This window comes from Opisthorchis viverrini, assembly GCF_000715545.1.
Source record: "Opisthorchis viverrini unplaced genomic scaffold opera_v5_426, whole genome shotgun sequence".
Classification (NCBI taxonomy): Eukaryota; Metazoa; Platyhelminthes; class Trematoda; order Opisthorchiida; family Opisthorchiidae; genus Opisthorchis; species Opisthorchis viverrini.
In genome coordinates, this window is record NW_008752086.1 from 45,647 (window position 1) to 58,671 (window position 13,025).

The 13,025-nt window shown below is 45.3% G+C and overlaps 1 protein-coding gene across 1 annotated transcript in view; it reads right to left on the reverse strand.

The window, feature by feature from the left end:
- Positions 1 to 3,935: 3,935 nt before the first annotated feature.
- T265_15298 (hypothetical protein) overlaps positions 3,936 to 13,025 on the reverse strand; it is a gene marked incomplete at both ends in the record, with an annotated part of 44,944 nt that continues 35,854 nt past the window's right edge. The window contains 2 exons of the mRNA XM_009177464.1: positions 3,936 to 4,774; positions 12,837 to 13,019. Of these exons, the coding sequence (XP_009175728.1) occupies positions 4,694 to 4,774; positions 12,837 to 13,019 (264 nt within the window). The remainder of the gene's footprint in view (positions 4,775 to 12,836; positions 13,020 to 13,025) is intronic.

Sequence of the window (13,025 nt, forward strand, 5' to 3'; positions counted from 1 at the left end):
CTAGAACCTCACTTTAGACTGGATTTCTCGGGGCTGCTATAACTCCTGGTATCAGTGAAATCCAAATAACCTCCCGCAGAATACAACTGCAGCAAAGTTAAGTAGTGTAAGTACAAGTGTGATTGCTAAATTCTTGAAAACGGGAGATTTTCAAGTTTACTTTGGTCAGAAAACTACCAGACGGGACTATCGAATCCTGAGTCTCATAAGCTAATTTGCAATTTTTGCAATTACACTAATTCACGTACCAATTTCGACTTCACGACAGACTAGATAAAATTCTCGCCTATGATATCAATCTTCAGCTGATGTGCTGACTCATGCTTCGATTGGTAAGATATTCAAGAATTCACAAAACACTTTTCAGACGTAACTCATTACCCATAAGATGGTTGAAAACTTTGCCAGTCCTTGACCGTTTTCGCCCTTCTTGGGATCCATCAAGTAGGCAAGTACAAGTTTTCGAGTTCCACTTGAACCCGAATGAGTCTCTCGGGATTGGATTCAAGTGAGACCTAAATTTGACGGGAACTCGGGCGTTGCGTCGTTGCGTCTGCGTGACGGGCCCTGGGGGGGGGGGGCGAAACCAGTCATGGACTTTGAAGAGTTATCAGCAACCTAATGCGTAGTGTATTACGCCTATATGATGTTCACTTTGTTCAGTGCACCAGTTCTAGAGTTAATTGTATTGGCCTCACTGATGTTCTTGCATAAGTCGCACGATCCTTACTTTCTGACACCACGACCTCTCTCATAGCATCAGAAAACGGTTTGGTGTTTGGAGGGCTACATTTCACGTGTTTATGTTTATCTTCAATTATCCGTACATTCTTCGCTCTCCCTACTTGAGGGCGATAAAACAAATTGACGGTTATCACTTCAGTGAATGCAGTCAAAGAAGTTTGTCGAGGATAACAACCAAGGATTAATAAACACCGGCCCAACTTTTCGCTCTGTCGGCCTGTTAATTTTTGGCGCAGATAACCGGTTTCTGTGCTCTCAACTTTAGGTGACGTAACTGAGATCATCAGTCCACACCAATCTTTGCATAAAATCCTGCGCCACCAAGTTTTTTTGGCCTGCTTTCCCTAAATCCCCCTTTATAGTAGTGGGAGTAGTAAAATGAATACTTAGATGTTGCAACAGCTTTCATTTGGTCCGATAAGACTGATTGATTTATTCCACTTGAGTCAGTATGCTAACCGTAGAAGCCCCGATTTAAGATACGCTTCCCCTCAGAATGTTCGCCTGTTCTCACACCAGGAGTTCATTTTCCTACCAATTTACGGACCTACAAGGTTGCTTCATCCAGACTGGCTAGATTTTCTGGATCATGGTTAACTGCTTCATGTTTATGTCAAAACGAATCAGTTACTGCAGTCAAGCCATCAATAACTTTAGTTGTCTTTGCTTTGTAATTTGTTTCTAACAGAGGAGTATACCTGTTCATTATACGCACTAGGTGTCATTACATTATCCCTACGCATTTTAGTTGAATATTCCTTCTTATGTCGTGGAACATTTGTACAGATTATCGTGATGTGGGTTGTAGGAAATCTCATGGCACCCATGCGATTATTGTACGCGTCCCCGACGGAACACCTCAAGGTGTTATTTCTGTTCGGTAACCTGTTTATTCAGTCGCTTTGTTTTATTGCTATATAAACATGAGGCAGGACGTTGGAATCATGGAGATTGGTAGGATGCATAGGCCTACACGAGCCATGGTACATGTAACCGAACTACGCCTGTTCGCAAGCCACTTACAAGCGGTTCAATTAATCAGATTCTCAAATACCCGAACAGCATAACCAACTCCATGTACCTGATTTTTCACAAATTTCGCGATACAGTGTCTCGCACTTATCGGCTAACAAGTTCACTGGGAAATTACCCACCCAGTCGGATGGATGAGAAGTGCCGTACTTCTATTTAGTCCACGAAAGTTTCTTGGCCCATACTACTGCACTCGTTTTATGGCCCACACTAATGAGCTGCAGCAATACTAACATGTTGTTCGCGAAAACTATAACACATGGAATGGAGAAACCGATTATGGGGTTCCGTTGAGCCCTGAGACAAATACGCCAAATATATATAAATAGACAAATATATTACTTAGTACTGATCATTTGCACGTTAACATTGAATTTCCACACCATATGACAGGTCAAATCTACCACTGTACCTACAAGACACGTAGTAGGACTCACAGTGAAACTTCAGTTTCCCCGTCGACGAACACGCAACGAAATATAACTCATTTAATAGCCGCATCGACAAGTACTAGCTGGAGGGATTCGTGCAGTGCTATCCGAATGAGATTTCTATGCGAATGGTGTCATAAACGTATTTCATCAGGTTAGTTCTTGATCTGAACCTTCCAAGCTAGCGTTGCTGTCAAAACAACCATCAAAGGTGCACAACGTGCATTAACGTCTAAAACCACGTCTATGAAGTGTATACGGCGACAACGTTCTGGAAATGCTGACGCATTCTGGGTGCATCATTGGCAACTGGAATTCCGGTACTGGATCATGACCGGTTGTTGGGTTCAGACTTCTGAACCATCAGATCTCGTGTTGATGCCAGGTGGCAAGCGGTTCAACCCTTTGTGCAATCGCGCGCAAGACAGGCTTCTTGGCTGTAGCAGCGCCTCGATGTGAGCGGTACGGTGTCATTGGTGCGGAATTCCGTTTAATAAATGGCAATCCGGTTGATGCGAATGTTCAGACGCCATGACAATCTAAAACGACTGGTGTGATCGGCGGAGATATTCAGCAGCAAACCCATTTCATTCGCAGACGTATTTCTCACCAATGTTCCAGTACGAACCTCAACATATCAAAACCTGGCGACGGTCTCAGTCGGGTTTGACTAAATGTAAAACCGGGAAAGTTCTAGCCTGGTCGCAACCCGTGTCAGGTCAGTGGGTATCCAGCGATGATACTATTAGGATGTAAGCTATAGTCCGTCTAAAGGCAGTACTAAACGAAGACGAATACGCTGGTCCTTGTATAAAAAATATCTTACTCGTGTAGTACTTTCGAGGGAAATTACTACTGACAGGCGTGATGATGAAACATCTGTTGAATTGTCCTTTGGAGCACCTTCGGTTCCATAGAGCACTGCTTTATGTGTATCAGAAGTCTGGCTTGAGTTGGTTGAGCCTAGTCGAGCAAAACCGCGTGATGGTTTCATACAGCGTACTGGGACAAACTTTCAATTGTCCGCTTGAGGAGCGTCAAGACCCATGCAAGAAGGCTCTTGTGACCAGTCAGTGTGATCATTTGAGATCACGTCAGGAAAACGGGCAAGTCGAATTCGTCCAATAACCTGATACAAGACAGACAGGAAAGTTACGCCTACGGGTCTATGCTTTACACGCGATCTATTCGTTGTCTCTTGGTGGAGAGTAGAGAGCAGTAGTTTCTGTATAGCATCTCTGACTGTGTTACCTTCCCTGAACCTTTCAACTTCAACAAGATCTAGTTTGCTCCGTTTATTGCTTATCTGAAAATAGTTCACAGTATGAAATGGGATATCACCCAAAGACCATGGGCATTGGATTCGTCTTCATATTTCAACACAACGGAGCTTGGTCTGTCGGTCGACCGCGGCGTTGATACGCACATTGTCACACGGGGAACTTCTAGCAAGTACAAACTTCGTGTAGTTGGAGTACAACATTTGTAGATTGGGATCAAGTTGAGAAACAAAGAAAGCACGGAATACCTTGAATCCGAAAACGCATGTGGGCACTTTGGAACAATGAGCAGTTTCATTGACACTAGCCAATAGCTTGTAGTATTTAGTAGCAGGCCCCTGTTTATAAATGTGGTGACTTACGAGAACATCATGGCTGTGAGGCCCTGGGGATTTGTTACTAAAATTTCGCAGTACGTTCATCCAGACTACATCTCCACTCACGGAGGAATGTGAATAACCTACTCCGCCAGTGGTGTTGCTGGTGGGTGTTATTTCCGAACAAGTTGGTCCGCAGATGTGCAGCCATCCACATTGGTTGCCACCGAGAATGCATCCTCCAGCTTGGAACTAAGGACCCCAATAACGACGGGAAATCGAATCAATGGAAGAAACACCAAAAGTGACAGTTCGTTGTAGTGCATGACCAAAACATAAACAGGACGGTGGAAAAAGGCGGAATGCAAATAGGCGCCAAAATGTAAACCGTGCTGAAAATCAAATTGGGTCATACATGGCAACAGATCGAAATCACAAGCAAGTCGTCACACGATGCTGCAAGTGTCCAAGGTCATTAGAGCGTATCACAAGAAACGCGGTTGTGTAAGGACTACACGTTGCAATTTCAAGTTGGAAACAGGAAGAAGCGACTGGAAACAAACGGAGTGATCCCAGAAATAACATTAACTAAATGAATGACGGTAGAAATAATACGAACAAAGGTGAAAATCATATGTAAATAGGGCTGAGGGTGTACAGCAGCTTGTGGCTTGACACATTCGTACACGAGTGCAGCAGAAGACGTTTGGAGTGGGTGGAAATGAAGCTCCTTGAGATAGCACAAAAAGCTCACTGACAATATGAAAGACAAAACCACATATGTGGCGGTCGGCCGTAAAAAGTGACTGGGTCCTAAACGCGTGCCGCTTTTGTGAACTGTTCACTGGTTTTCAACAAGCTGAACGAAGATCAAATCACCAGGAGTTCATCATTTGGCCTCCCCAGCGGTCACATCAGACAGCAGTAGAGGTATAGATACATCGTCCATGTTCGGGAGAACAAGGAGACGCTGGAAATAATGCAAGGATTGGAAAATGTTAGAGGAAAAATCAAAAACGCTAATTGAATACCATACTTGAAATTTCGCATCGATCCCCTGAATTTCAACCAAAACGGAGATTCAGGGCGTGCGAAGCGACACCAAACGCCTGTAAATCCGAAATCACCTTCATTGTACAGTATCCCACTAATGGCTATACCCAATAAATACTTCAGTTATCCGACCGTAGCAAACCGACATTATCCCAAATTAGTTTGTGCATATATTACGTAGAAAACATTGTTGTGACTCATCATCATCACCATCATCGACAGCATGACATCAGTGTTCAACACCGATGCTTCACTGCCGTACAACTATGACTTATTCGAAAGCCTTATTGTAAAGAAAAGAATAAAGGTGGATGGGGGAAGGACTTAGTGCTAGCTTAACACAATCATTCCGAGGTGCCTACACCTCCAGACATTCACTCAGGCAATCTGGACAGAAACTGACAACAAGAACGCCACTGACATCGGTTGGCAGCCATATCTTTTAGTGTCTCCAACCAGGCACAGTGAGGATCACGCGGTCCCCATCCTGGAAAGCGAGTAGCACCGACAGCAACCAAGCGTTTCGTGATCTCCTTCATACTCCTCCGCCAAGTCAAGGGTTGGCCACCTCTCTGTTTACGCCACTCTGAATTGGGCATGGAAAACAGCACTCTCTTCAGCAAACGATGGTTCGGGATACGTAACACATGTCCCAAACAAACGCAGCTTCTGGTGCTGGACACATTCTTCAATGAAAGTACCCGTTACACAACCGAAAACACGCTTCCTAACTGCCTCGTTACGGATTCGCAGACACCAACCCACGCGAGCTATGGTTCTGAGACAACGATTGTCGAACACCTGAAGACGTCTCAGGTCCGCTGCTCGAATAGGCCAAGTCTCACANTGGGTTGATTAGGAGACCAGCAGGCTTACTGATTGGTTGGTGATCATTATTACCACCAAAGAATTGAAATTGTTGATATATTTGCTACAAACCAATTTCTTCTCGGACTAAGTTAGGGAGACGCTTAATGACAAACAAGAGAACTGGATGTGGTAACTCTAACTGCGTACCTTGATTCGTTTCAAAAGTGCCTGTCTTTCGGTGAGGCAACTTCGTGCTAATATGAAGATATTAGACGGAAACTAGTGCCACTTATGATTGTAATGCCGAGACACTTTGATGAAACGTTTTCGAACATTTAGTTCACGTGAACGGGATCATTTTCAAGTGTTGTGTGCATAGTGCTGGGAATTTTGCCTGTGGCACAACCCAACCAGGCGCACCCAAGCCCTAGATATCAGATTGAAAGGTGGCACTACTTAAATCTCGAAGAAATATCCCAGTCGGTCGCCAACATAACCCGGTGCGAAGAGTTATCAGACATCAAGAGAAAGTCAATTTGCGATCCGACCGTAAAGTATAGTGGACACAGCAATCCAGAGAAATCGAAAAGGCCCAGAAAGCCGGTAATGCCCGGAGATTATTTCAGTTGATCCGTGCGACCGGTCCCAGGAAACCACCTGTGAGTGAAATTTTCAAAAGTCACAATGGACCGACCATCTCGAACAAAGTACTCCCCACCCGGTGGGCTGAATACTTCGAACAACACTGTCATGGCCACCAACCGGCGCTCATCTAGAGCCCACAGGTGAAGTAGAACCCTGGATGGTGAACGTAGAACCACCTACGGCCTCGGAGGTTTACGACTGCACTTGAGAGAACAAGCGCCACCGAGCTCCCGGTCCGGATGACCTTCCACCCGCACTGTTCAAAGACGGGGGCGACTCACCAAGGGTTTGCTGAAAAAGACTGAATCAAAGTTGGTCATTTGTGCATTCTTGTGAATTGCTGCCTAACTTTTGTCTTGCATCTCACTAGGAATTATTAGATAAGACAGTAAGGGCGGATATTGACAACTGCTCATCACAAATACGCACGAGCTGCTTGCACCGACCATTTTCCTGTCGCAGTGACTTTCTCGTTCTTTCACCCCGAAAAAAAATACTGTGTTTGAGAGGAAGTGACCAATCCTTCATTTAACAGCTAAAGCAAAAATAGCGGAACAACTTTCCCAATACTGTGAAGAAGAAGGGTGGGTTTTATGTAAGTGTGCACTTGTGGCCGCCCATTTGATTTAGGTTAAAAAGGATCTCATACAAAATTGACGCACCAGAACGAGATTAGTTCCGAGTAATTTTTTCAAGACGTGAACAACCTTTACTTGAATCCCAGTTGGCTAGCTGTATGATTACAACCTATGATTCTAAAGCTCAGACAACGCTAGGGAATGGACTATATTCTAGTCTGGAAACTTTTCCAGCTTTGTCACTCAGGCCAATTAGTTGGTGTCGCTCACTATTGTCCATATGGTATTAACATTACACATATATATTTCCAGCGAGTCGTTATTCATATGCATCATCAACATCACTATGGGTGACAGTATGCCAGTAGCAGAGGACTCGGAAAAGAAGCAGTGGCAAACAGTGAAAAAGTAGTATGGGTGGAGAGTACAGGAAGGAACGGTCTAGGGAACGCATTCAAGTAGCACGGTGCCTGTATCTTCCAACACAATCCACATAAGGACAACTGATTATCGTGTTCGATGAGGTTTGCAAAGAATTCTAAGCCAATCCAATTGGAGGCGTTTCACTGCAACACATGCCCAGAAAAGAACTGAATCCTACAAATCGAAAATCGCACAAGAGGTTCAAGAGTCTGTGGCGCTACCTGACTGGGAAGTCTTGAGAGAAGAGTCAATCGACCGATATAACCAGGACAGTTACTGAGACGTCGTCAGGACCTCAAACGCGAGACGCTCGCCTCTTCAGAAGTGATGATTCAGTTCAGTCCACAGTGCGCTGGTGTAGTGGTAACACACGCCTCGCATATCCGATGTCCGGAGTTTATGTCCCGGCACGGTCAAAGATATGCATTGCTGATGAGCTATGCTAACAGCAAAACTCGACTCTAATCCCGTAGAGGGTTCCGCGTTCACCGTCCAAGGTTCTACATCAGCTATGGGTCCAGATGAGTGGCAGCTATTGGCCACGATAGCTGCTGTTCGAAGTATTCGGCCCGACATTCAACGCGTTCTTCTTTATTCGAGATGGCCGCTCCATTCTGATCCTTGGTTTCGGTAACAGGTCGTTTACGAGGGACCGGTCGCACGGATCAACTGAAATAATCTTCTGGCATTCCAGGTTTTTTGGGCCTCTTCCATCCCATTGGATTTCTGTGTCCACCACATTTCACGGTCTGCTCGTACGCTTAATTTCACTTGATGTTTGGTAATTTGTCGTGTCAAGTTATGTTCGGCACAGGCAGAGATATCTTTCCGAGATTAAAGCAGTGCCACTGTTCAGTCTGATATTCACTGGTTGAGTGGGCCTGCTAGTTCCGTGCCAAAGGCAAGGCGCCCAGCACTGTGCAAAGAGGTGGCGAGCTCGTCCATGTATCAATTCACATCTGATGTTGGAGTAGTTGGAAGAGTCTGGAAACCGATTATGTTACAATCGTCTAAAATCCGGATCTGCCAGTCTCCCAGGTGCCAAGCGATTTGTTCGCACCTTAGAAGGCTTTGGAAAGCGAAAAGGAAAGTGACTCCAGACCAGTGCGTGGTCGGGATCCACAAATGTGTTCCAAAAGGAGTGGCAGTCAGTTACTGATCCGCGCCGTTGGTAACTAATGGAAACGTAATGAACTTGAGTTTGTAGCCGGCACGCCGCTGGACAACACCATGTGGCCAGATGACTTCGGTTATATCGGAAGTTAGTATTGCATAAAAACAGTCTGAAGCAATCGTTCACCGCAGTCCGTAGCTACCGAATCCATTCCATGTCGACTACACAGTTGAGTCTCAGGTGCGATAAGCCTGCCCACTGATGCAGTCAGCTCCGACAACCACAATGGTATCTGAGCTTTTAGCTCACCACAACGGGGCATCCAGGGCGTCATGAAATTTGCCTCTGATGGTGTCCAGAGCCACAGTCAGTTGGGGAGTAAGCAGACATAGATGAACTTCCCGCTTCTGGGATGCCTTCACATATATTACCAGACGAACCACACAGACGCGACTATCAACGGATATCTAGTCAAGCAAGGATCATTCCGCAGGTAACTTAAAACGATACCAACCCCTTCACACCCTGCTGCAGCAGTCTCTGGATCGCCAGAGGTACGCAGCCGGAAGCGAGTGAAAAGTGATGGGGCGGCCAGCTCAACCACTGTGCGTGCATCTTGAATTCATGTTTCTGGCACACAGCACACATCAGTGCCAAGCAAATCCAGTGTGAGAGCAAGAGCAGCTGGCTGCCCCGCTTGCTTCAGAATAAGGACGTTTAAAGCAACCGGACAGACTAGGCGTTAAGCTTTGAGGATTGATTTTGATATGACTGAGGATGTCAGCACCAGATGAGGCGCTGTTGTTGATTGCAAAACCGACGCGAGACGAACGGGGTCATCAGTCCTAAGTGCCGGGCATACACGGAGAGAGTTATTAATGGCGTGAGGGTAAGGGGAGGTATGCGAACGAGAAAGGAGGCGTCACGAGTAGCTCGTTTTCGCTTACTCGTCCCGCTGTATGCAGCGCGTAAGGCAACCCTGCTGAAGGTACCACGCGACGGCCGACGTGGCATAAGTTTACTTTTATGTGAGTAATTCATGTTTGTACCCAGGTCGGGATATTGCTAGGACGCCCACACCTAGTCTGGAGAACGATTAGGGTCCTCAAACAAAGCATTTGACTCAAAAGCCTGACAGAAATGCAGCGGTGTTTGGTTGGAAATGCAAATACATTACCATTTTTACGGAACACGTCGCCACAAGTTCCAACCTTCAACCTGGAGGATCAGGAGACTTTTCAACAGACCGTTAACTATTGACCAACCTGGTAAAAGGGAATCTGCGAAGGTCGCGTGGACACCCCCGAGTATAGCTTAATAGGTCGCGGAGGTACACAAACCGTCGCACCATGGAAAGGTTCAATATCGCTTGACAGTGCTAACAGGCTGACAGACATAAAACCAGTGTGCCATTAACTAAACAGGATCCTGGTTCAAATGGACGGCGGCTGAGGTAGGAACGTTCAGGAGCAAGTAACAAAACACATGCTAACCTCAACCTAGACAGCCAGTGAGAAACAAGGATGCACATAAACCGGAGCGTCAAAGTAAGGTTTAGAGTAAGGCTCTGAATACATTCGTTCCCTCCGAAACTATTAGTATTGAAGTACTCGTATGAACCTCACGTGATTCCAGAAGTACTGATGTACCCGTAGATGGGTAGGTTGGTTTTTAGGTATTCGAGAACTGAAGTGACTGAAGTGAAAGACTAACACACCACAGTGATATTCCAACCAGAATACTGATAGGTTTTCACCAGCATATCTCGATGAAGCCTTGGTGTGTTTGAAGTTGTCTGTTCTGACTTTTTTAAGGTCCCACTTCAGTAAATATGCATAATCTTCCAAGTGGGCCATCCACTTTTGACGGATATTTCTGTATGGGGTGCCAGTCAATCATACCTGCAAGTAAACACTAGAGACATCTTTTGTGACAGTAAAACTACGAGGAATGTTGTTGTGCCCAGGTATAGTGTCGAAGCATTGGATAGAACAATCAATATTTTACTAAGATGGCGACAACAACGAACCGCTTTTGAGCGGTCAATCATCGCGTGTGTGTTTTGAAAAGTTGGTTCTACTAAGTGAAGTCATTCTGGGCTGGAAAGTCTGCAAAGAACACATCCGGAACACACCGGCAGCTCATGAGGTGGATGGCGTCAATACAAGGGGGAGGAGAGGAAACAATACTATCAACCGAAGGCGAAATTACAAAACTCGCACTTCGAAAAATTACTTAACCCAGAGTTCAAAACTCATGTACACTAAACTCAACCCCATACTGTTTAAGGCGTACAGAACCTGATTCCCCAATCGATCACAGTTAAAAAAGACTGGAATACAGTGCACAGCTGCGTCTCTGTAATCGGCTTATAAGGCAACGCACTTCTGTCCGACTACACGCTGACAATGACACTATTTGAACAAAATTGTCTGCCTGAGCGAGTAACTACAGCACCGAATAGTTAAATGAACAAGGAGCAAACTGCTAACTGGTAAGTCCGTGGTTCGAACCCAACTCCGGGCTTTTCTATTGATCAAACCTCATGGTTGATTTGGGCTGTGACAGTTATACACCAAAAAAGACAGCACGGACGAACAAACAGACATCAGAACAATCCACATGACCCGCTGATAAGCTCTCAATCACCGTGTGAATGAGATTCAACAGCCCCCTGAGGAAACAGGTGACAAAAACTCAAAAGCCCACCACATAGACGGTGGAGTGTGCAAGAAATTCTTCGAATTTTTTGACATCAAGGGGAATAAATACAACCTTCAGTGGAGAAAACTTATACCGGCGATGTGATCGAACGCTGGAATACTTGTTTACCAATGAATTCCAAAATATTTATTGCCCCTGTGATTGGAACAGTGTTCGCATCAACTGAAACTGAAACACGGCCGATCAAGTCTAATGCATCACGCCATCTACGCGGGAACATAGGTCTAATCAATAGCTCCACAACTAGAACAAATCCCATAATAGGCCCATCGACGCCACCACTCCATTATTAAACGAAAACGGGAGTTAGAAATGAGAAGCCACATGGAAAATACACTCTACCTTGCACCTTTTCAACAATCGATCGGGGCCTGTTTTAAGTTGTTCCATAGAAAAAGCTATGAGTTGTATAGATATACGGTAGTAAAAGCAACGGGATGACAAGACGCACTTCGACAACCTTGAGGGTTCCGTATTTATTGAAGCATATTTGCGAAGGTATTTTAATTTTGGAAAGTGAGTTCATTAAACCCGCTTCTGGCATGTCTCAGCTGGCTGTATGTTCCCAAACTAATGAAACAGCACAAAAAATAGACTGAATACAGGCTCAGAAATCGAACAGAAAGAGTGAATTACACTCGTGTGATGAGCGCGGTGTGTGCTCTTGGCTGGTTGGTCGATAAGCAGTTCATTCGGTTCAGTTGAGTCAGTCGCTTCTGAGCAGTGTTGGGCTCAGTAATCTGACAGTGATTGATTCGGCCGCGTCCAGCATCAACAATGGACTACAGACTGACGGTGATGTGGAAAGATTTGGTAGCTTTCAGCATCGAATATAACCTGAACTGAAAAGTCAGGAAGCACTGTACAGCTGTTTCACCCATAAGGGGGAATCATCAGCAGTGTGCATCCCGTAAAACCCAGGGATTCGAACACCCGACCTTGAGGCTAGTAGTTAAGCGCTAAAAATCTGGCCACAAGCGGCTGGTCAGCAGTATGATTAACTCTCACTTAGACAGGACATAGCACCACTCATCCTTCAACCACCGAAACTACACCACGCTATCACAGAATCCGATAAATTATACTAAATGAATGAGGTGGTTTGAACCGTCGGTCTGTATCGATTAAATGGTTCCGTGTGTGTTACTGTGTCATATCTATTTTCACTTCCATCACGATACTTCCGATAATGCTCTTTTGATGTGGCTGATACATCTGATGCGGCAAGTACCAAAAATCTAACAGGCCGCCACTTATGCGCCAACTACAAACGCGCTTTCAACGGATATATGGTTTCTCGTTTGGCAAACATTGCTCCAGGTGTAATCCAAATAGCCGAAATTGACATCTGACAAAAACACCGAATACGTACATCGTAACACAATGCCTTAGTAGAAGTGAGAAATCCAAATACCCTGGGAGAATCACTGTGTTGAATACATACATGCTGTAACATGCTCCTTGACTGAAAAAGTACAAGCGCAACGTTGGTAAATGCATACCTTCTGAGGCAAAAGTAGCACTCAAAGTTGAGGCGTGCAGGACCGTCAAATTGGACGATCGATTTAGATTCCCATAAGCATATCTTAGGGCAAAGTATGCGACCCAAAAATACTTTAACTCGCGTTCGAACGTACAGACTATGTGCATCTGATTTCTAAGCAAACAACAGTCGCTCGACTAACCTGAAATTCTAGCGCCACGCGATTTTCAATCCATTCGAGAATTCGCGACATTGTAACGGCCTTTTCGCCAACACGAGGACGAGCCTTCAACCGCAGCTGTGGATTGGGTTGGAATCCGTACCACAGACGATCACTTGGGGGAGGAGGTATATTCACCAGCAATGTGCCACTAAGGGCTTGAATCTGCAA